Source organism: Manduca sexta, chromosome 21 (genome assembly GCF_014839805.1).
Source record: "Manduca sexta isolate Smith_Timp_Sample1 chromosome 21, JHU_Msex_v1.0, whole genome shotgun sequence".
Lineage (NCBI taxonomy): Eukaryota > Metazoa > Arthropoda > Insecta > Lepidoptera > Sphingidae > Manduca > Manduca sexta.
Window position 1 is genome coordinate 1,642,544 of NC_051135.1, and position 26,191 is coordinate 1,668,734.

Sequence of the window (26,191 nt, forward strand, 5' to 3'; positions counted from 1 at the left end):
ATGAGCTATAATATAATATGAGGTATACACCAGTATAGCTCATATTTTGTGCACAATATATTAACTTTATTATGGTATAATATAATTATTTGTATAATAATACAACAGGCAGTTGCAATGCACGGGATAATCGCCCAAATCTGTACCGAAACTGGATATAAAGCGAAATATTCCGTCAAAATGATTTATAGGCTGATACAGCGACCTACAATCCAAGCAACCTTCGCATTTTTCGACACTCTTTGTTAGGCACGTGGTGCGTTGCTATGGGAGCCAGGTTCGGCTGTCATGTCATCGGAGTTGATCATTTATCATCCTATACCATCAGCCGGGCGTCTCGCTGGCGCTTGCACTGTACGAACTGGATAACTAATAGATATTTTCTTTTATTGACATTGGCTTTGGTTTTGTTTGATAGTGGCGAGGTTTGCTTAAAGTATGAGATTGGAAGCTGAGCGGTGTTAGCGGTAGCTCTTCGTTTGTTTTTGCACTAGTTTAATTATTATACTTTTTTTGTTTATAAATTTATATAACGGCGCATAAATTAAGTTATGTCTGTTACCCTTTCCTCTTGTTTACTGTATTATATGAGCCTAAATTCTGAATGAATAAAATAAAATCGATTATTATCATCATAATTTATTTTATCATCTTCACCAATTTTCCAATTTTAGTACACTTTATTAATACAATACAATAATTTAAAATGATCAAGTAGCATACTTTCCTAGAGTCCTCATTTACATTGGAATGAATGATAAACATTATTTATTAGTTAAAAAGAAATAACATAATTAATCAAGGGGAAACATTGTACATAAAATGAAAGAAAATATTGGAAACAAGTCAGGCCACTTGTATTGCACAGCAAAATTTACAAAAAGAAACGATGACACTTCAAGAAGTTTAGAATTCAATGTATCAAGTTATGTCTAATATTTACAAACAATAAATAAAGCAACAAATGAACCAGCCGACGATATTATTCATTACAAACATACAGAGTGAAAATGTCCGAACATAACAGTTTCACTTAAGAATAAATTTAACAAAATATCACAGTTGACCACGACAAATTTTATAAAATAATGTGACCACAATCTTAAGCGTTGCTTATTAGTAATCGTCATAGTTTCAAAAACATTAGTCGAAATCAATAATACGAATTTCAAGGAAGATAAAGGAAAACTTTTAACCTCTAGTATTATTAAGTACATTTTACAAATATTAAAGATTTAAAGTACGTAATAGTCACATGTAAATCTGAATGGTATCATTTGGGGAAACATTAAAAAAAATTACTATTGATAAAGTAATCGTTAGAGTTAATTAGGTATCTTACTCGTTACGCCTACGTATGATAAATATTTTGTTATTTACAAACTAAGGACAGGAACATAAAACAGTTCATCGGGAAGTTTACTGAAATATATTAGATTTTCCATTGTAACTACTAAACATGTATTTACATCGATAGGAAGAGACATCTACCTATTCACAATAATTCTCTATTATTACTGAGCTTACTCACGTACTCCTAGTTCACAGCTCTTTACAAGCCCTCTCTAATTTATAACATATTTATATTCATACGTGTAGATACGACATGATCTAGATAATTTTGATACATTACATGTTGTTTTCAACATTGCGTCATTTGGATTCGCCAAGTGTTACGCTATCCCTGTACATTTCCGAATTTGTTATATTTGTGACGGCCGTGTTTTTACATAGATGTACGATGCGTCCACAATGGACGCGGCTCGTTTAACACGTCTGTCATTACCCAGCCATCACAACTTACATTATTCGGTTACAACTCAATCGCTTTTCTCATATACTTTTAGAAATAATAGGATAGATCGAATTAAATCTTATGACTAGGTAAAATTGTTACTACATCAAATATTTAACATGATTTTGTCGTAATTTTAGGTTTATGATATACTTTCCTCCGTGAACTTCGACAACGCACTCGAGCAGATGAACCCGATGAGTTTCGTACGATTGATATTTGGGCACAATGAAACGACGAACTTCACTAATAGTCACAACGTTCAGCACTAACACTTCGATGTAAGCGTCACTTTGTAATGTCACCATAACGATTTAACAAAATTAGGCTACACTGGGTAAATTTTTCGAACAGCGAATAACTGATCCAGTCTGGTTGCTGTCGCACCTGAATTGTCTTCGGGTGTCACAACAACCCCGCATTTCGCGGACGACTGTCTAGTTTAGTAAATCAGTTATCCGCTGTTCGAAAAATTCCACTGATCCTATGCGGACAGGTGCGCGAACTGGCTCGGGTGAAGGTCGAACTGGTAGGGGTGGCCATACGGATTCATATGGTACGGGACTATGTTCATGGAAGCCATCTTGTGCTCCTTCTTCCATTTCATGCGGCGGTTCTGGAACCAGATCTTGATCTGTCTCTCGGTGAGGCAGAGCGCGTGCGCGATCTCGATCCGTCTCCTCCGCGTCAGGTACCGGTTGAAGTGGAACTCCTTCTCCAGCTCGAGCGTCTGGTAGCGGGTGTACGACGTCCTTTGGCGCTTCGTCTCTCCGTTGGCATTCACCGTGCCTGAAACGATACAAAATAAAAATTAGAACTACAGAAGATGGATTGACTTAGCGCCATTTAATGTAACACTTTCTTAACCAAATATTATTCTGGTAACAAAATGTGAGGCACGTTAATATTTAGAACTGAATGTCCATTTGAGCGCCAATGAATAGTTGGCTCGATCGACTTCGTGCCTTGCCACGCTTGCTCGATTGTGATGTACAGCTCGCGGCAACATGCTCGCTTCAGAACGAGATTTCTATTCAGAAATACAAACACTATTGTGCAATTAATTTAAATTTATCTCCACGAGCTGTCACATTTTTCTTTATTTATTATATGTTGTCCGAAGCGTAGCGACACCTTTTCAAATGATTGTTTTGGCACATGGCTGTTCCTGTTCGCATGTACAACTGGAAGCCAAGATAAACCGTTGGACGGTCGTCGGTTGCGATTTAATTACGAACGCACGCTTCTGGAAAGTTGTACGCTAGGTCTTTGTTATTTTGTGTATATCGAGCGTGAATGTGGTTTATTTACACAGGCCGGGACGTATGAAGTGCAGTCGCCAGCCCGTCGATATCAAAGGAGAGGAGTGCCTCGCCGGTATGGCGGCGGCGTTCAAGTCATGGGTTGCATGCCGCAGCTGTCATCGCGTGTCCACGGTACGGCCCACCACTTGGCCGCCGTTGGACGGCCGCCAGTGCTCGTGATATATATGAAGCTAGTCTCGTCTGTGTCTACCAAATTAAACTGTTCTATTTATTATATTTCTTTAAGCAGGTCCAGGCCACTAATGAGCTGGCCTCATCATCATTAATTGAAAACCTACTGAACTATATTCGAGAAATGTGTTGAAACTTGAGCTTAAATATCTACGTACCTATAAATGTGGCTCGTTAAATAAGAAAATACAAATGTGACAGAATTTTTAATAACTATTTTATTTAGTTTAACTATGAATGCGTGATTTTATCTTTTTGATATTACTTCGCTGTTTATTTATGTTTGGCTTTTATATAATTGCTTAATTTTTTTAAATTATCTAAACATTTAAAGTAAGTTAAAATGTTAATCCTAATGAAGATACCAAAATCTATCGAACTCCACAAACAAAACAGTTATAAATTCATACCCATTGAAAACTTTCTTTGGCATGATTGAGATGTCAAGCTCGCGTCAATAAAGATGTTTAAGAGGGCATAAATATTCGATTGACTATAAGTGAAGCCGCAACAAAAACCCTTGAAGATTGAAATGCTAGTGACAGGCCGATGCACAAACAACAGACGGGCAGCATTATTTTAACATAATCCTTGTAGAGACGAAACGAATGGATACATTACGAGGACATTTGAATTTCAACACGAATGTACGAATATGTTGGGTATTGATTAAATGTTTACATCAAGTCTTTAATATGTATGGGCTATAATGATAGCAATGCATAATCCAGATAACGTTATGGAACTGCAAAAAGATTGATTCGATGACGTAAATTCATGTAAACTGCATGCTACTTGTATTCATATAAATGAAAGAAATATGTACTTCGATTTCCTGAAGCATTGTTATCCATTTTTACATTTCCTGGTTTCATAAAATATAAATTATAATCGATACGTGGAAGTTGTTTTTTGTCCAGGAAAATCGGTTTCATATTGTACTATAGTCATAATATTTTGGCGTTCAAACGCAGTTTATTGCTCTCTATTCTTCAGGAAAGCGGAATAATGTTTCACTCCAAAAACTTGATTGTCTTAATGATCTGAACTGGGTCTCTGAAGGGTCCCAAATGAAATGAACTGGATATTTTGTGACCATCACCGTCGCATGAGGATTGACCCTGCTTTGTCAGGATATTATAATGACTCTGTTTACTGAAAGAAGAAAAAATGAACTCGACTGTGAGTCTGTGTAGCAACCATAATAGATGAAGTGAAAAATTCATATTTCCCGAGGGTCACGTTTCGAAACTGTATCCAGTTGATTTGCAATCAGTACAGCAATTATTAAGTCTAAGTTTTTATGATTGTGTTCGTTTTATTTATTGCACATTCATGGTAAACGATGAGTTTCATATTATGCTTACGCCAGTTGTTAGTTGGTCTGCAGCAAAAGCTTTGTTTAATTTCATCATAAACCTTAAAGTTAAGTGCAATTCATCTGACATTGTATCTTACAAGGACCTCCATTATTTGATTACTTGGAGCTATTATTTTGTTCAGAATAGTTTTAAATCAAGTAACTGATAATCCGCTAAGACTGTGATCTAAAAATATAAGTATTCGAGTTCTGAACACAGGATTCAAGAATGACTAGAAGATAAAATACAGTTCATAAGCAGTCGTTTCCGTAACTGCTAAAAACATCATAATTACATGTACGAATTCAGAGTTACTAGAAGACCAAAATCAACTCTTTCAAACAACATTGAATATTTCACCAAATTTCAAAAATCAACCTGCGATCAACAGGCTGAGGATAAATCATTCTTATCATCTCAACTAGGAAATTCTAGGTCACAGACCATTGATATTCTGTCTACTGTGTCTAGACATATTGCATGGTCGAATTTTAAATGAATGACATCGCATTACCTATGGATGAGACTTAAAATTTGAAAACTAAAATAGCCAGTGTCTGGAGACTGACTTCAATAGAGTGTGCTGAATTTATTTGATACCTATTTATATTGATTAATTTGGAAATGCGGATAATAAGTTAAAAGCAAGGTAAAATGTAAACCGGTATCACTAATTGATGTTGAATGCAAAATAGTTATGAGAGATTTAAAACAAGTATAATTTGTTAGGAGTTATTTTTAAGTTTTTATGAATTATGGAGATTACATTATATTAATGAATTTATTTTTCATTATAAAGATTATGCTAAATACCATGTATGAAAATTCGAGATTGAATATAATTTAAGACTGCATATTGCATAATATATATTTTATACATATGTACACATATTTCGGTATCTTTTCGTAATTTTGATATTTTTGACGTGGTATTATTTAATACCCTTTTAATTCTCTAATACCCTTTGTTCTTTAAAAATTGGGTCCAATAAAACAAAACTGTAGGTATTCATGGGCCTTGATGATTATTATGTGATCCAACAACTCTCGACTATTTTTCTACATAAAAAAATATAGCGCTCATAAAATTATATTTACAAGATGATAAAGCAACTAAAATTCTAAATTTAAAAACGAAACATGTTCAAATAATCAATGAAAAAACATAGAATAAAACATGTACCAAACATTCAAATCTTTCTATCAGCGTTGATACTTAAATAACGTATGACAGAGATATGCCAGCATAAAAATGTTTAGCGATAAAACATCAAAGAGATCATGACTAATGACATCTAGATGAAAACAGAATACATGCAATAAAAACGTCACATATAGTTTTTATTTGTGGCTCATATAGGCCGTGTAATTGTTGATTTTTATCGTTTTGTGAATGGTCCTCAAAATTATAATCATCGGACTAAATGGGATAATTTTGTGCGAGGAAGGTTTAATAAACGGAAATTTAACTGGAAGTTTGTGACTAGCCCTATATAAAGCAGTAGGTATATAGTAAAAATGTGTATTCATTCAATATGGGTAATTTTTAAATCTGTTATGTAGACTTATGATCTAGTGGATTAAAAGTTCCTTATGTAGCGAATTCAATGTACCAAGTACAATGTGTTAAAACCCACCATAGTGACCCACGTAAGTGTTTCGCGTTCCGGGACCAGCCATTTATATACAGTTCTAACAGGCCGTCATAATTATGTCGAATGCTGAGGGGTAATCATCTCTCGTCAGTCGACTTTATATTGGACACTCTACTTACCATTAGCTGCAGTGCACTAAAAACAAAAAAATATATCTGAATCTTCCTTTGAAATTAAAATATTGCTTTTTTAAATATAAAGTTTTTGAATTAGGTTTAGAACACACACGCTCCAGCATTGGCAGACCAATGACATATTATATGAACAGTGACTGACAATTCAATGACACCACAGAAGCCCCGACGACATACGTGTGTCGTCGCGTTCCTTTAAATGTATGCACCGATATTTTAGTTCCTGTCAGTGCAAGGTCTTGCTATCACTCGGAATCTGGTTTGTGGTCAAAATAAAATGAAATATTGATTCTAGTTGGCGTAATGTACTTAAAGTTTATATGTCAAAAGTATGTTCATTAACCGTTGTTAATTCTGCTAACTATCAACATTAAAAAGGATTGACATTAATGTCTAATGCAAACTACCTTCAATTGCTTAGCATAAATCCATAATGCTATTTAAAGCATGTAGTGAGTAAAAAAGGTCGAGTCCCACATGGTAGGTATTTTTGGACGATATGAGTTATTTGATTACCTCACCATGTCTATTTCTCGTCTTCAAACAATAGGTTACTAAAAGAATTCAGTTAGTGATTAATACATAAATTTTTAAAATGCTTGTTACTATTCGCGTAGAAACGAAATCAATAGAAATCAATAGAAAGTAAATCTAATTAGATAACACGTCCCATAAACTTTTCCGCACGTTCTCAATCAGTTTGTATTTGAATGTTATTTATATTAAAATGTTTGTATTATTCTACGTCTGGGCTATAAATTACACTTAATTATTTTTTATTTTCAGGTGTAATTTGGTATTGGATCCGCCATTTGCTCAACACTGCGTAAATTAATTTTGTGTGGTTGAGATTCAAGATTCTTGAGTCTCATCATTTTTTTTAAAGATAAATCACTTTTATTGACGGTTGTGTTAAATTTAATTGTAATTTTTATGAAAAGTCTAAAGTTGAACTGAATTTATTCAGTGGTGCTGATGCTGCTGCCCCAAACGTATTTAACAAGTATCATTGGTTGGAAAAATAATTAAATGTGAAATAAATGTAGCAGGGGACGCTGATCGTGCAAATGAAACAATACGTTTTGATAGATAGCTCTAAAAAATTGGTTGTGATATATGCAACGTTGTAACTATAGAATAAATTCAAGAGAATGACGAATATGACGATAAATCACTTTAATATATTTCATTTTGTACAGGTACTAGCTAACATGGTTGAAACTGTTTCAAGAACAGGATCACCATTACTTCTATGAACATCCATATTTATATTTCATAATCTCATATTAATGCAATTATCAATTACCTCAAATAGCTTAGCAAAATGAATCAATTATCGAAACCTTTCAATCAACGCCCTCTCGATAACATCTAATATCAAAATTATGATTTCATAGCAAAGTGAAACACCCTATTAAATCAGTTGCCATGCCGTCTATCCTGGATGAATGAATAACATCTGCCCATTACATGTAGTCGGTGCATCGTCAAACAGGTCATCCTATAATATTCAATACAGTAACAGACGCATTAATCATGACTAGCGGGTGAATTTTTAAAATTCGACACCCGGATGGGTTTTTGAGCTAGAATCTTTGTTTGAAGACTGTTTTACAGTTTGTTTAATAAGCGTTAGTGTCTAGTGATGTGCATCGGTCTCCTCAGTCAACACTAGGAGAAACCTGCAAGTGGGATACTGGAATCCCCCGGCTTAATTGCAGGGACCTGGAGGAAAGTTGGGAATGGATTTCTGGGAAAGGAAGCGTGGGGGAAGGAGAAGGAATCCTCTGAAGATAAGAGGAGGGGAAAAGGCCAGGAAATGTTCGCGAGACCTCATAGGACTCCATTGGCAACTATGAGGTATATACACTGAATTTTGTGCCTAAGGCCGCGAAAAATGTTCGCCCGTTCATTGGTGTGCATTCGGTGTGAAATCTAGTGTCTAGTGTAGGTAACTTTAAACATAAATGCGTCTGTTTATTTGATGTGGTAATTATTATACTTTCAATTGACGTGGAAAGCTAGTTTGATTTTCATGATTATTGATATCGTAATTCCCCAATCCTCATTTATCTTCGTATGAATTAGGAGCGCAGTAACAATTACTGAATTCATGTAGGTAGTTGTTATTAGTTTAAAACATTTTTTTTTATTAAAAACCATTATTTCAATTCGGAAACATTATTATTATGTCTTTAAGGCCATAAGTTATTTACTAAATTGTCCCTCTATTTTAAAGATTAAATATATTTTGGATGCTGTTTTTTTATTTCCTATATTCATGACATAATAACCTTTGTGAGTTATTAATATGATGGTCATTGTCGTTTAAGTACTAGAAATGTTGAAAATGTTGAAAATAGCAACTACGAAATGGATGCTCCGCTATAAGTTATAGTGTAGAGCCGATTTGAGCTAAAACATTGTGAAGTGGGTGGCATATTCTACAAAACTATATTACTATATACAACCAGTATACGAGTACTTAGGTCCAGTTCATTCCCTTCAAGAGATGAATTTCCAAAATCATTACTATACGGAACATGTGTCTAAAAATTCATACTTCTAGACCCACTGGTTTAAGTAAAGCGTCGTTTAACTGTCAGTCTTAAGAAGGTTATTAATTATATTAATACTAATATTTTAGCTAAACAGCCTTGAGTGTTAAATATTCTTAAGTAGTGGGTAGTTATAATGATACTGGTGAATCAATCAATTAAAAAAAGTATTCGGAAGCAAGACAATGTTCGTCAAAATATATATGTGTCGTAAAGTACAATAATGGGCAGTAAACATGATATACAGCCAAATAATAATATGCTTAAATATATTTCACTATCATTGTCAACATTAATCTCTTTTATTCATAGGAAAATTGGCAAACGTAATAATTATGTCGTTAAAGTATGTATTTGCTACCTCTGATTGTATTATGTTATTGCTATTTATTTCAGTGTTAAAATTATGATTTGGTGACAGTTGTTATGATTGTTGTAACAATATTTCTAGGTAATTTTGGTTACTAAACTATTTAAATTGTAACAAAAAAAATTACAAATTAACATGCTCTTTGAGGTACAGCAGTACGATCATTATAAAGCTAGAAAATATTTCCATATCCTTATTCTTTACCGACTTAAGCGTCTTTTTCTAAAACTGAGACTAGATTCATAAACGCAGAAAAATGTGCCGATTTTAAATATATATAAAACTGAATATTACAAATAAATGTCCCTTAAGTCAATAAGCTTGGCAACCGTATATAATTTCTTTGTCCTAAAACATGATTTCCATAATATCCAGAGCAAAAGCTGTTGTCTTCTGGTGCCGTTCACCTGTCTCCAGGAACAATACAGTGTTACGTATGTTTGACTGTCTAGTTACGACGTGTGACTGACATTCGCAAGGTGGCTTTCGACATGGGAATTCGTAACTTGTTCCTGACAAATCTATTTACCGCTGTCAAAATTGGCAGTGCTTATTTCGAACACTCATTTCTATGTATCTATAGTTTTGTACCTGCAGATATAATTTTGTTTAATAGTTGATGAATTATAAGTGTCTTTGTTTATGAATGAAAACATTGATTTGCAAATATCTTTGTAATATAGATTTCTACTAATGAAAAGTCTATATTAAACCGAAATGCCAATATTAATACTAAATGTAAAGATACATTGATCATTACAGAAATATTCACGGATATGATGGATGACAAAAGTAGCATAGTGCATGCATCAAATAGACAAATTGCATTGTCATAGATAAAGTCTTGTCTACAAACAAATTTGTGTTGGATTCACTTCCTGTTTTATGAATAATGTACCTATATATTTAGAAAATTATCACCTTTAACTTATTTATTTCATCTTGACTAACTCCGTTAATCAAGGTAGTGTAAATTAATGCAAAAATAATTCTTTTAGAATGAACGAGTGCATTTAAAGAGGTATATCTTTTAACTGTCCGACTACAAGGACTGCCTCTAAAGACTATTTCAAGTTCCGAGCTAACCCGAAGGTATGTAATTATTTGTACGCGTCTACGTATCAGGAGTTCGCTTTAAAGCGCTACCCGCGCATCGTGCACCACAGTTTTATTTCCAGATATGTGTTTTGGGGTTCCGTGCCGAGAATGAAGTAGAAAAACCCAACGCCAAATTGTTATATTATGCGGATGTATTATAGCGGGTCATAGATGTACTGTAATATAAATGTATAACACTTTAATCCTACCTGTGTACCACAATAAATATAATTTGATTTTAGATTTTTTTAATTTTGGCACGTCGTAGGTTTTTTCTTTGTTTTTCTTTCCAAATGATTCTAATACAATAAATATATTCTTACGCTATGTGAATGCAGTGTTTACCAATATGGTGGAAGAGGCAGTGCGAGTTTCCGCTGAAGCACTTTGCAGGTTTACTGAGATTGATCAATCATCACATCAACTGTAATTGATCAAACAAAATCTATAAAAACCGTGGGTTAGGTAAAATATTGTTTGTACTAACTGACTAAGTTCCATTAAACTATAATTATTAAATCAAATAATTAACATCATAATTAAAAGACAAACGCTAAGAAGACACAATAAAAATGCATTGTAAATAATGAAACCAAAATCAGCTAAAAATCTCTAAAGGATTTACTATGCCATAGAGTCCATCATACGTAAAACTCTTTCTTTCCAAGCCCAAATCATTTTGACTAAATCACTCCGGTATTCTCCCCGATGAGCCCGACTCGTACTTGGCCATTTTTTATTTCCTTCGGCCGGTATCATCGGCGAGCTATCGCCGCAATGTGTCAGCCTGTCCCGCGGTGCCACTTTACGAAACTTTTGATTTACTTAACCAGTGAGTTCACTTTTTTTCGTTTAATGGAATCCCAGCGGCATTGAGTTTCTTTATAGTCCGTAAATATAACATTTCAATGTTAATGTGTGTTTATAATGTATGATTAAGTGATGTTTGTAAAGTTCGACTCGTTTCTGTTTTATGACTAGGCCGCTGTTTCATAGGGTGAGCGAATTTGTGCTAAAATCTAATAAGCACAAAGTATATTTTTCATGTCCCTAATTGTACTCAAAAGAGAATGTTCTGCTTTTGTATACTAACTTGTAAAAATATTAATCAGTAAAACAAATAGTAAAGTATGAAACAGACGACGATCTATAGTCCATGAGGAGGCCCAACATCAGAAAGGCGTTCGGTTACAAAACCAATAAGCCAAAGTATACGGAAGCTTATTGGACCAATTCCACTACATAGCAGATACATGACCGCCTGTATACTAGCTATAATGATGATATATTTCAGGACTACTATTATTTTAGCTCTAATAAACCGCACTAATTTATTTTCCTTTGTTTGTTTAATCACACCAAGATTTTACCCTGTCGACAGGTAACAATAAAATGTCCTGTCACATTTCATTGGATCTCATCTCGGGCAAAACAAGTTTATAATTTAATAAAGATGATTTCTAATTGACATTGCGCGATGGCCATTAGTCGTCGTACTTTGCTGCCAACACCACACACTTCATGGTAGAATTTCAAACGTAATGAATTACAGCGATGAAGTGTGCGCGCACGCATGTTTCAAATTATGTCATCAGCCAGCCCACCAGATCGTGTTGCGTTACACCAAATGTCACTGGCTCTTCGTAACTAGTTATTATTTGGCTCGTTGCCTTGTTTATTAACTTTAACATAGAGGAAATTAGCTGAGATACGTATCGAGGGTAAAAATTGCTGGACGCGGTGCATCCGATCGGCCGATACGAACCGAGCACGAAGCCGATGTTTAAAAGCCGAGGTATTCGTACACTAATCACGACTGGGAAATATTAAGAAGATTAATATCCCGTACACAAATACATAACACGCAATAAATCTGGCGAGTGCACGCGTTCCGGCTGATACCATTGATAAATACTTATTGCAGCTTTTTTGATGATCTATTTTAACGACGTGATGGTTGATTAAAATGAATTTTATACGTTTTGCATTTCCAGATCGTTTAATTAGTTTTAGTGCGGTCGTTATGTCTTCGTGTTGTGTAGGTAGTGGACTGTGTCCGGATTAAATGCTGTTTTTTGTCAGTCATAGTGTGTTATAATCTATTAATTGCTTTTTTTTAGCTGAAATGAAAGAATATACAGTTTATCTATTTATTTTAGAGTAATTAATGACTTCTCCAAATTACGATCGTGTCTGTGTTCTAGATTCGAAATTATCTTTCGTAACTCTAATCTCTAATGTATTTCAGTTTCCAATCTTTAGAATATGTTACAATCCTCGTCTTATTGTTTCCTATCGTTTTAGTTCGGCATCAAATTTACATTTATTGTTACGTAGGTTTCAAATCGTTTAGCCCACGCTGTTGATAATGTTGATACAAATCTCACTTGACAATATGTCATCCGAATAAACAAGATCCCATTAGTTTAGTGATAAAACCCACTTGATTATATTACTTGTAGTTTAGTTCAGATCACTTATCTGGAAGACTAATCGTCCATCTATCTGCGTTTACTTTAGTAGCATTACTAACCGGTATCCTGCGGTACTGGTTACTTATAGGAAGTAAGAATAAAACCTTTGTACGCTATGTGTGATTATACGTGATTTATTGTTTCGTGTCCTTGCACACATTTATAATTGTGATACGTAGATAAAATGCTCTTTTGTGATTAGAGTTAATGATTTTTACAAACAATGTGTACAATTATGAAGTGCGTATCGGATTAGGCGAAATATTCTAATAAAAATTCTGGTAAGTTTGTTAAACTAAAATGGTGACAGGTAATGGCGAAAGGCATATCAAACGCGTTTATATTATCTACAAAACAACTGTATTAGCAAAAGTAGATTCCAAAAAACAATATATAAAGTGGAATCAACGTGCTGTTTTTACAATATCCTTGCATCATTGGAGTATTAGTAAATAAGTTACTTTCAATAGTCAGTATTTCTTGATCAGCTCTTACGGTTGACCGTAGTGAGTTAAAACTTGCTGCATTACACAACATTTTAAATGTTCCTCATAAATTATAGCAAACGTCGTGTAAAATTCTTTCTTTACAAATAATTTTCACATGTGTTAAGTCTGATTTATTTACCAGTTCAATGCGGTAAATATTTACCAATCAGTTACGCAACACTTACGTGCTTGGATATAATGTTTGGTACAAAGTCACATATCAATTGGAAGTCGTATGCCTCAATACTCAAACTCTACTATGGAATTTACAGCTTTATTTTTCTATAAAATCAGCTATTCACTAAAGTATCCGATCGCAATTAAAACGTTTACATTATCTAAGACGTAACAGGTCGACATCAAACAGATGGGCAATGAAACAAAAAAGTTTATAGTTTCGTTTGAATCGCTCCCTAAAATTGATTGCGGCACAATTACCGCGGACGCCGTGGGACCAGTAATAATTTTAAAAATATCGCCGAGTAAATGATGCCATAAATTAAATTTAATAATACGTACGCCCAACGCAACGGCATCATGTGCGGAAAGCTAATTGAATATTAATTTCATAATAAATCTGGTCGAACGACTCTCCGCCGTGTATCGCCTTTATTTATAACTTAACTAGAAACGTTTGGCAATTCAAAAGCATTAATTGACGATTTATTGTCTCCGAAGGCGCCGACCGCCGAGATGGTAACTTTAATTATTTTTTATTGTGTTTTTTCGTGTAGTATTTGTACATAACGTCCGTCTGCTAATGTTGCGCGCCACACCTCTGGCGGCCATTACAAACACCTTCCGTTTCGCTTAATTTATTACTTTTATCTCGAGCACAGTCGCGGTCAGTGCACACAAACACACGACATCTCCGACAATAAGACAAATCGACCGATTACAAAACACTACCTGCCCGCGGTGGGTCCGACCCATGCAAATTCACCAGCTTATTCTTTTAAAACACTGTCATTATCGAGAGTAAAAGTATAATGCGAACATTTGAAAAACCACATTAGTAAATTAATTGCAGCGACATTTAGAAGAAAGTCTTTTGAAACTTTCGTTAAATGAACAATGGAGACTTGAGCAAAAAATTGTTCAAAAGTAGAGTGAATTTGAATGCAACTGACCTTGTCTATTACACGCCTAAGGTTTTGCAACATTTGGTTAAATTCGCACAGACACGTGATTTATTGTCCTGCAAAATCGTGCTTTGTTGTAATGGTAAAGCTTAAAACCCATGTTGTCTCGCAAAGACCACTTGCGGTGAATCAATAACGTTTGAAAACTAAAGAATTGCGAACATTAGTGAACTATAGAATGTATAATGAACGTAATAAGTACGAGACGTCCGCTTTGTGTCTACAAACAAAGCTTACGTATATATAGACTAGCCCTCGCCGCGCTGGTAGGTATGTACGCCACGCCAGAAATAGATCGTGATATCATATCTTGATATCTTGTAGGCAATTTGGCTGCGATCCTATGTAAGATCATGAGAGTAGCTGTTCTATGAGTGAGTACACATGACAAAAATCACATTATTATTTTGTTTAGTAATTCCTGAACTTGACTTTATTTTCTGGCGAGGCTCTAAGTGTTTAAATGAGCTTGATTATAAAAAGAAGCCGAGTTTAATTCGATCATTAATCCAAGACTAGATAAAGGCCACCACACGGCAAACGGGCTATTGCCGAAAGAAATCTCCATACAAAACATTACTCGCCCGTGTTGAGCGATTTATGCGACGGCTTGCGCCTGCGCACCACTGTGCACTCTTTATTGTATATTATTCTAGTGACACCGATTAATTTGTTGGCCGACTGATGAACCAACTGCGGGGAAAGAGATTGTTTATGTTGTAGATACTGTTTTACATTATTAACTCTATACATGCAGTTAGTTTTATTTATCACCTACTGATGTGTAAATGGACGTAACATTTTGCTCGATGTATTATGTATTAGCGTTGGTAAACATCAATCTCTGGTGAGTTTACGAATTTCTTTTCTGACTGATAAGTAATAACAAAATTTCTAATTTTAATTGTTTGGCTATTAATAACTCTAGACTGTTATTAAAGGAACATTACTCGTTCTTTGGTGATGTGTATTAACTACTAAAATTGTAGACGTTATGTTAACTTATTATATAAAAGTTTTTTCAATAAATCCCGTTGATCTGATTCAAACTTCAATCTAGTAAATGCGTGGTCGAAATTTATAGAATTGTTTGCTCGAACGTGTCCATAAGCGTGGTTATTAATAGAGATATAACTGAAAGTGGTTCCTCTTCACGTGGGCTTTTAATCTTAGCAGTGGATGTATTTAATCCGCCACGTCGCTGGAACAAAACGTCGGCGCAGGTCGGCGAGTGACGGCGATGCGCACGCGCGCCTCTCTTCACCGAGACGGGAATTTAAAGCGAATTGGACTTTATTTAATAATATGAATTTAGGGATTATTTTCCAATTTTAAGAGGAAATTTATCCATAAGATAAGTTTAATGAATAGTGTAGGCATACAATTAACTCATATTTTTATTATAAAATTGCGTTATTTAATTGGTTAGTGTCATATAACGTTTATCTGACTAAAATCAGCATAAAATTTATTGAAATATTTTGAAAGTTAAACTTGTTTGAAAGTGTAAGAAACGTTATAATTATGGTATTTTAAAAGTCTATGGCGTGACCTTCGACGAGTTCGTGAAAAATTTGGAGATTTTGATCTCAAATCATCATGTAAAATGAATTTAACAAATTTGCTTATACACGTTATTTATGTTGCAAGTAGGCGTAGAATGCCACTTTTATTAATTACTAATGGACCTATAAATTTTGCTGTTAAGTGCGGTGATGGGTCGCAAATATTTTTAAATTGTTTTTGTGGCAAATAAATTTAATTAATGTCAATCCAAAAGCTTTGAGTTTTAGCGAGCTCATACAGGAATATAATCCGTGGCGTAATGAGAAGTAAAAAAATAAAGTTGCGATTTATAGCAGCTTACCTTACTAGTATAAATTCAACTGTTAAATCAGTAATTATATACACGAGTTATAACTCGGTATATATTCTATCTCAATATTATCACAAAATTCATAATTTCACAACCGAAACTAAAACATCCACGAAAAACACATCCATGGCGTCAAATTCTGACGTTCGCATTAATTGCACGCGTAACAGTGGTATAATTTCGTATTTAACTTGTATCCATCAGATACGAAACGAGTGGCTCGGCAGAACTCACGACATTTCAAAACAAACGGATCCGTTCGCAGCAACGTCAGCCGAATGTTCCTCGCGGCATCTTGATACTGTTTGTACATATTTTGACTCGCCGGATAGATGTGTATACAAACGATTATAAAAACTAAATGTAAATTGTTTCTTTTATGGTATGACTGACGTATGTTATATTTGGCATAAATGCTATTATTATGTAATATTTACAGTAGTACTTATAATATATTTTACTATATGAATAAGGATAGAATCATGTCCCATTTTTAAAGGTTTTGATATACTTAATAGTAATTATAAACATGTTTTTTTTATAAAAACATTTTATGAATTAATTTAATATCTATAAATAATTCAAACCACAACGAAGCATAGTCGTAATTAGTCTCATGCCATGCATCCTAGGCTAATTTAATTACCAATATGGGGTCATTTATAATAAAAAATGACGCATTTGTAACCGTATAATTGAACATTAACATCGCCACGTAGCGGACACCCTGAAGGGGCTAGACAAATTAATCATAGTCTAATGACGTAAAGCTACAGTTGTGGAAGTCTACTGGGACGATTACTCAATTGTATTACTATTACTTTTTAATTCAAGCGAGGTCGATGCGATGCTTGTGAAAGATATCGAAATGTAGAGTTTACAAACAAATGTAAGAAAGGCTATTTTAAGATTTCGAAAACGCGGATCCAATTAGGTCTTTCACAGAAGATTTGACGAAAACACAGAGTAATAATTGGGGTAAATATAATCGTGCCTGGTAAAAAAAGTACATAAGTTCCCTATGAACAGTTATTTTATTCCAAAAAGGACTCAAAGTCTAACTGAATAAAATCACAAGTCGTTACAAGATATGTCAATGATCATATTATTTTATGTGGACTTTGTATCATAATCATTTTCCATGGGCTAAGAATATTCATTTAAATGTACTTGTATCGGAGTTCCTTTATGATCATTGCATATGCTCTTATTTTAATGCGATAAATTAATATCAAGCCTCAGTACTTAGCAAGCAAGGCTCTATTAGTCACGATTATTGCGATGTTCTAATCGCTCACGCACTGAACCTCCTTTAAATATTCTAATTTAATTCTACATATTCCTCGGTAAAGGTTAGATGAACAGGAAACTAAAATTGAGAAGTACAAAGGAGTAGTTAGTCAGTCAAATACATTTGCTATAGGTACAAAAGAAGAATCATAATTATGTCTTTTTACTTACGATAATACTTCGTTCATTATAAATTAAAATCAATATTCTAATACTTTATTTTGCACTAAAAATTGTATCGATTAATTCGAATTAGATATAATATTCAAACAATTCCTCGAAGCTTTCTAAGATTTCAAATAAATGCCTTCCATATTTGAATTCACGATATCGAATGAAATATTTGCCTATAAGGCTACTATCTCTATTACCTATAGGGCACATGGTTAACAGCCTACCGAGATTCCACGCCTAGTTGAGTGCACGTGCACCGACCACGCCCAGTCGTGTCAATAATAATTAACCAATTACAGAATGACAACCCATCGCGGCCATTTTAATTGCATTCCTATTTGCGCGTTTGTTTTTGTTGATAGAGTTTTTAGTATTACAATTATTGGTATGGAAGGGACGTGTTGCCTTTCCGTATTTCCAAGACTTTATTACTACGATTAGTAGGATAATAAAAAATATATATTTGGCGTTAGAAAAATTAGTTATCGATAGCTGAGAACATATTTGTGCATTATTAGGTATTTATATTGAAATGTTACGATTAACTGGACAATAATTAATTACAGTATTCAAATTGTACAAAACTATACGATGAGTTTATTTTTCATACAACATACAAAATTTCATACGTAAACGTAGACTGCATAGATGACTAATGTTTAAAGATAAAGTGCCAAAAAAATCAGACACGAGGAAATTCGTTTTTCTTCAATCAATCAAGCCATCAATCTGGTATTGGCGTTTTAATTGCGCTGTGTTTATTGCGCTTTAAAAGCTGGGGAAACGAAAACGCAACAATATTTTTTCCATATAACCATTAATAACTGTCGGTTTATTTCCTTGGCCGACACAGCTCGCCCCACTGTGCGGTTGGGGTAGTAGGCGCGCCGCGGCTCACTACTGCGAACCTATGAATCGTTTTTGTTTATCATAAGTCTAGATGTTTATAAATTGCGATTAAATTCCTATTACTAATTCCGGATGAAAATACAAAAAAGTATAAGTAAGAATTATAGCGTGGAATTTATTGACCCAACTACTAAATGATTACACCTTTGATGTACTGTATAATATTTTAAACATAATTTGTCTTCAAATAATGCAAATAAAAACTGCATAAAAACGTTCGATTTGCAAACGATAAAAAATAGATCTATTTAAAAAGGTTTCTTAATATGGTCCCGATGTACTTTTAATACATCGGCATACCATACATAGTATTGATCAACGTTGTTCAAGAATTAATGAAGTGGCCACGTCGACCCCTGTCACGTTGACATGTCTTCGAACTCCTGACTCCGCGTCTCAACGTTCTGTCGGAATGTCTATACATTACGTGATGAATTCACATAGCGACATTTTGTCCACGCATTTTCTATAGATGCCCACTGCGCGTGAGTTAATCTTATTATTTTATGTGGAATTTGGGTATAAAAATGGGAAATTTATAATCTTTTTTGAAATCTATTAAACAATGAAACATCTTATTTAAAATGCGATTCTACATCTTCTATCTAATCTCGTCTATATTACTACTGCCAGTTATCATAATCTATTATATTTGCCAAATATGAAAATGCATAGTGGTATAAGAAATAGCATATAAAAATTGTTATTAAAATTATCTACTGTTTTGAAAATAAGACTACTAACTCTATTGTAACATTTAAATTATAATAAAAGGTACTACAATAAAATGTAACTAACTTAAATAGTTTCTAACATTATCCAATAGAAAATTAATATTTAATCTTTATTCCTGCTTAAAGTTTGTTACAGATAGTTTTATAGAAAGTCAAACTATAGGAAACCTATTAAACGAGTTACAGAGGTCGTAGAACCGACGTTGAGGCGAGACTAACCGAGAGGTTAATTTTTAATCCCTCCCTACAAACGGCTCACGTTTGTTTCCAATCTAGTTGCAATGTGGCACGACTTCTGAGAACTGAACGCATTTTCATTTTATTGGAAAATATCGCTTGTTAATTTAATAAACAAGGAGCAGTTGTTTTAAAATTGATGTTGGTTTCTGATTTTGAATTTGTGGAGCAGTATTGAATAAATTACCTTACATTTTATATTACTTTAGTTAAGAACGTATTATTTTAAATAGTATTTACTTTATTGTTTATAGGGTTAAAAAACACATTATAATATAGAGTCTGTATAGAGTATATGTACAGTTAAGACTATTTTTTCACATTAAAATGGCTACATTGCATCAGATAGTAACAATTGTCAGTACTAATACAATTTCGGACAGAGATAGACATATACATGTTAGACGTATGCCTTGGTGGCGTAGTTGTATAACGGTATGACTACTGTGCTAAGGTCTCGGGTTCGATCCCCGGGTGGGGCAAAGTGATATTGGGTTTTTCTACTCAATATCAGCCTTGTATGGCGATAGGCTCGCCCCTATCACATAATGGGACGGAATACGCACGGTGGAAAGTGGGTATAATAGTTGCGTGTCTGCCAACCCTTTGCGAATAAAAGGCGTGAATATAGTGTGTATAGACGAATAATTTGATGGAGACGAAAATTATGACGAATGGCTTGACTACTACTTGTGGTTTTTTATACTATTTTTATGGTGGGCGTTAACCAACTGGGTAAAAATTATATTTAATATACTCTCATTAATATATCGAAACATAGAACCCAAAAAAGACTACAAGTATGTCCACAGAGGAACTTCACTGAACTTCTAATGATGGACTATACGAAAATTCATCATTATACGCTAACATATTAAATGAGCTGTAATTATATTAGAATAAAGAGCATTTTACACTGTAATTTGGGGGACATAGATCATTCTATGCATTGATAGGTACTGAGTGCTCGCGGTTGCTACACTGAAGGCGTCTTTGGACTATTTAAATTCCTTTTCGGTTCGTTGCTTCGCTGGTTTATACGGTGCTGTTAATTTTATACAAAATTGAACTGGGTATTGATTTTCCTTTAGAAACAGTAGTTTCTTGTAGTTTAAAAAAAATATTGGTAATTGAGTACCTGTTGATGTGGATACCTGTGGTTTTATAATTGCTATCTATGATGGCATAGAAGTGGGTTGTGCTGTATTTGTAACATCTCTGCTTACCCTTCTTGGTCAAAAATATGTGAATTTATTTATGTGATTTTATTAAAATTTAATAAAATTCATCAATTGGCCCCGAAAAAAAATTGTGATTATCAACTGCGTCTAAATAGCCATTATTATTTTCAAGGCGTTACAATCTGACCTAGCGCTTCCAAACATGTAATGTTGGGTATAAGTCCATACGAAAACAATACAAACACTATAATAATAGCCTTTAATACTTGACAGTATAATTATGTTACATTTATTTATTTTATAATATCTCTTATGAATTAATAAAGTTTTACTGTTTTATTTAGCATTCTCTCTACTTTCAGTACTCTACGTCAAAATATATCTGACACATTTTTTTTACATTTTATGTACTTATAAATATCATAACATTCAGCCTGTCAAGCCGAAATGTCAAGCATAGAACATAACGCGGAAACAAAAAAGACTGACATATTTTGTCTACGACAAATGACACGCGTATTTAAATTGTCAAAACATTTTATTACCAAGAAATTAAACAGACATCCTTGGCAACGTATGTAATTGAAAATATATTGTAGTTACAAAGAACGCCTGAGGGTCTCAGAGGGATCGCTGGATAACAATAACGAAGAATTTGCAGTAACAGCTGATTGTGTAGACATTTTCGTCGTGCAAGTACGAAAAATAGAGTGCGCCATAACAAAGTCGATTCAGGTTTTTAAGATATTCGATTTCTGGTTAAATTATAGAGATTTTAATTAGATTAAGAAAAGCTAGAAAATTTAGCGAATAACTTTAATAATTCATTTGTTGGCTTTAAATATTTTTAATGTGTATTTATCGTTATTCATTACAAAAACTATGACAACGAAGGCAATCACTTTACTATGATTTCAATCTACGTAATTTAGTAAATAAAACTTTTTTATAAATATATTATTATACGCACTTCTCCGATTACGGAAAAATATCTCATAATTAACACATTTTAAGTATTTAATAATTCCAAAGGGTGTTCAACCAAAGTTCGTGCAAGAGTGTAGTAAATTACGTGGTTAGATGGCGTCTCACAACTATTGTTACGAAAATAGGACACTAACAAACCATTTAGTAATAGTGCGAGATGCATGCTATAATATTTTATTAATAAATCTAAAGACGTCACGAATGGACGGCAGACGAAGCGCGCCCGCTGACAGATGTTTTGACAGCTAGAATATTATTAATTGTGACATTATTCTGTCGTTAGAATATCGCCCAGAACTCTCTTCCGCTTCCACGTCATTAATAAAATGAGCAATAGTCGAAATATTTATCAATGGCATAATCGATACAGAAACAATTATAACCACATCCATCAAAATTCTAAACTTCGCTTCGCATCGAATATTTTTATCTAGTTACTCAATAGTGAACTTTATGTTCATCATGCAAAGTTGAAAACAAATTGAGTAGTTCGATATTCTTCTTATGAAAAATTTGAACCATATCACGGCATCATAGATGCTATTTTTCTATAACAACCGATCGAATGAAGCACGGTGGTATCGAGTAACATTAAAATTCTTATCTCTGGTCTGTCACACAGCGAGAACGTCAAAGTTCGAAGTGAAGAACGCATTATAATTAATAGTCGATGATACGCGAGGATCGTAAACAAAAGCTGTGATAAATGGATTAAAGTATTTGATACTAGATAATAAGAGCTATGGGTTGTAAATCGTGCTTTCGTAAGCGGTGGTCAGTTTTTAAAGTCACAATGGACGCGAGTCAAACAGCCGCGTACAGATAGTCTAGAAATTATTCGATTAAACAATATATTCAATTAATACATAAAAAAATAAATTTATAGGACGTTAATATAATATTAGCAAAAAGCTATTTGAACATTAGTGGCAGAGCACCTATTTCGCAAATTTAATTTATTGTTTGCAGCACTCAGACGATTTGATAATAAAATATATTCGCGTCCAGATCATTGTAAATCTTAGAGACAATAACCAACGTCATCGATAATAATAAACTATAAAATATCTTTATCGTATTTTATAGCGTGTTGATTTTGCATGTTGAATTGTAGCCCAAAGTCTCAGAATGATTTATCGCGAAAACAAAGTCGCAAATCGCATTAAAATCTGAAGTAAATAAAAAACGAATCAAACAAACATTGTCCCATATCATTAACTCGTGTGAAGTACGTCTCCGAACAATGGTTCGCGATATTGATGACTTTACAAGCGTAACATGAAGCATTATCGATCAGCGAATTTTAAGTGGATTACATATCGGTGTTAAAGTCAGCCAAGCTCTTATATCATGGCTCGGCTAAAATGACATATTACCTGTCAGATATACTATGATACGTTTAGAGGCGTGACGCGTTTTGTTAAAAACCTATCATTATAATACGATTCAGGTTTTCGCCGCTATTGAATATTGACAATAATTTGTTATGTTTTCGATTTCATGTGAGAAGTGGGTCGGTGATGCATAAGGAAAGTAACGCGAGTGAATTAAAAGGTTTATAGATTGATCGAATTAAGGAATCGATAGATCTATCTATCGATTGTTGAACTGTAATTTCGATCATCGGATGACGGTGTGTCTGAGAACGAATACGGATGATGCTTTGTCCCAGAATATGGACAAAGATAAATCTCATGCATATCGACGTTGGCCGCGATCTCTTGATGTTATCTGTGATAAGCGGAGGTATTTAAATAAGAATTACTTACTAGGCGTTTCGAAGTACTCAGTCTGATTTGCCTAACTGATTGAAACTGCAGACTGTAAAGTCTAGAGTTTAAAATACTTAAATAAATCATAAATACTTACATGTGGATATTTGATGTAAATTTAAATATGGTTGTAGTAATATTAAAAAAAAGAGATATAGTAATATACATTTCATTTGGCAAATATATTTTGGAACTTTTAAAAGCTTTTACGAAGACAATATTTTTTAGTTACTACATTTATTTTAGCGTAAATTGAGTCAATATTGATATGTAATGAATCTTAAATTAGGAAGAGTTTTGTTAGTCATCGGCAAAATATTTTCTACCAAACACATACAACTAAAATTATCGGCAAATATCTTCAACAGATCATAATTTAGTGACGTAAAATATCCAGTAGGTGTTTGAATATACCTACGTTCATAACTCGCGATAAACGGGCCACAGCACGTGTGGTTCCGAAATCAAATTAAAATCATGTTTGATAACATCGAATGGCGGTTATGGAAATTTATGACTATATTACCTGCGCTCGCGCATCCACGGGGACCAGGCACGGACTCGGCAATTATTTCTCGTGTCTACATATGATTATAGTTTATGAGCATTCGTACGCCAGAGGCGCAACCAGTCAAACGGTCATTTGCAATTTTTGTGCCGCTAATGCATTATAAATGCGGCTTAAAGTACATAATAATAACATTTTGAAAAATTAATAGAAATGACCTTTCTGCTGGTGTTTAAGAGGCTTAAGTGCACATTATAAATTAATAGTAATTTTTAAGGGAACATGTGTAGGGTTTATTGTAGCCGCGGTTGGAGTTCAAAGTTAATGGATTGAAATTGAAAAAAATATATAAAAAAAATTATCGTTTTCTTGCCATTTAAATTTGAATATTGTGGAATACAATTAATATGAGCAAATAGTACTTTGATGCTTCAAAAACTTCTTTTTTAATTTTCATTAAAGAAATCCCAACGATTATGAAACGCAAACGGAAACAAAATGTTAAAATAGACATAAATTTATCGTGTTGAGAAAACCCGTAGATTACGCCGAGACAAAAATGTGTTGAGCGCAAAAGATACAGAAATAAATCAGTTAGATGACAATTTAAAGTGGTTAACCCAATAACTGTGACCATTTTAGATACTTTGATCAAATCTTGTCGAAACCGAACGAGTTCTGCCACGAGTTTCGTGTATGTAATTTCAATTTTATTTTTTGTAATGAAGAGTCGAGATTCCCTCACTCCGTCCGGGGCTTGTGGGTGTTTGTTAAACAGTTTAAAGTCAGTGTAGAGATTTATGTTTTTATTTAAAAAATTAATGTGAGTTCGTAATCGCCGTTATTTTAATTTTACGCATTTTCTGATTAAAGATATATATATTTTATACATAATTTGTAGGCAATTCATATAATTAATTTTCGTAAACATGTCCAGTTCACACGTTTTCGTTTTTATTTAAGCATATATAACCGACAGTTTAGCAGATGATATACTAACTGCTAGTATTTTAGATTAACACGCAAACAATGATGTGCTCTCACGTAAAATATTAATGTAAGAGTGTATACAATACAGATTTAGTACCGTTGTAGAAAAAATATTACTCGTAAAAATTATACGAAATCGCCCGAAACAGTGAATGCACCTGGCGCCACGAAGCGCTCCTCGCCCCATTTTATATACTTTACGATCTGTTAAAAGACCGAATTCGCTGTCCAAATTAACACGAAATAAAAACTGAATCGATGCCACAAAAAATAAGCAAAGGTACAAGATAAAAGCTTAAAAAAGGCCCACGTCAAAACATTTGATTGTATTAATATTTATAGGCAGTGTATCGCCGCAGGAAAGTCGGGCCGCGATGAGCCAGAAAAAAAATGTTTATCAGCCCGCTTAACTTTTAAGGAAACCGCACATCTTTTGTGAAAAGTTATTTATGAGCATGAAAACAATTGCAATGTTACCATTATATCACATTTGACAGTACAGTAACTGAATTAAGATTACTTTTTGCCGATGGCCGATGAAGATGTTCTCATTTTTTAATGTAACAATAGTTTGGGAACGCGCGTTAAGGAAATTCATTGATTTTTATGAAGTGTCGAGCTTTGATCGAGTTTTTTGTTCCGGATAAATGTCTTTGTTATATGAACATTTAGATGTCTGCTTTTTATAGTTTCTTGTTTGCCATGGTGGGTTGTTGCAGTAACTTATTTAAATGGAAATGAATAACATTTTCTTGGTTTGCATGAGATATGATGTTAGTTAATAAGCCATAAATCAGTGTTAATTAAAGTTGTAGGTTTGAAAATATACCACAATTATCGCTTAGGTATTATCATCACCTGTAAGCAGTTTTGTTTAAACATTATTCGTGATTTATTGACTTCGAGGTTTCATTTTTTTAATATAAATTCCTTTTTTTCATTAAACATAATTTGTATATTTA

General features: G+C 33.7%; 1 protein-coding gene across 1 annotated transcript in view; it reads right to left on the minus strand.

Moving 5' to 3' along the window:
- Nucleotides 1-626: 626 nt before the first annotated feature.
- LOC115445592 (homeotic protein Sex combs reduced) overlaps nucleotides 627-26,191 on the minus strand; it is a 45,658-nt gene continuing 20,093 nt past the window's right edge. The window contains exon 3 of the mRNA XM_030171912.2: nucleotides 627-2,584. Within this exon, the coding sequence (XP_030027772.1) occupies nucleotides 2,280-2,584 (305 nt within the window). The 3' untranslated portion in view covers nucleotides 627-2,279. The remainder of the gene's footprint in view (nucleotides 2,585-26,191) is intronic.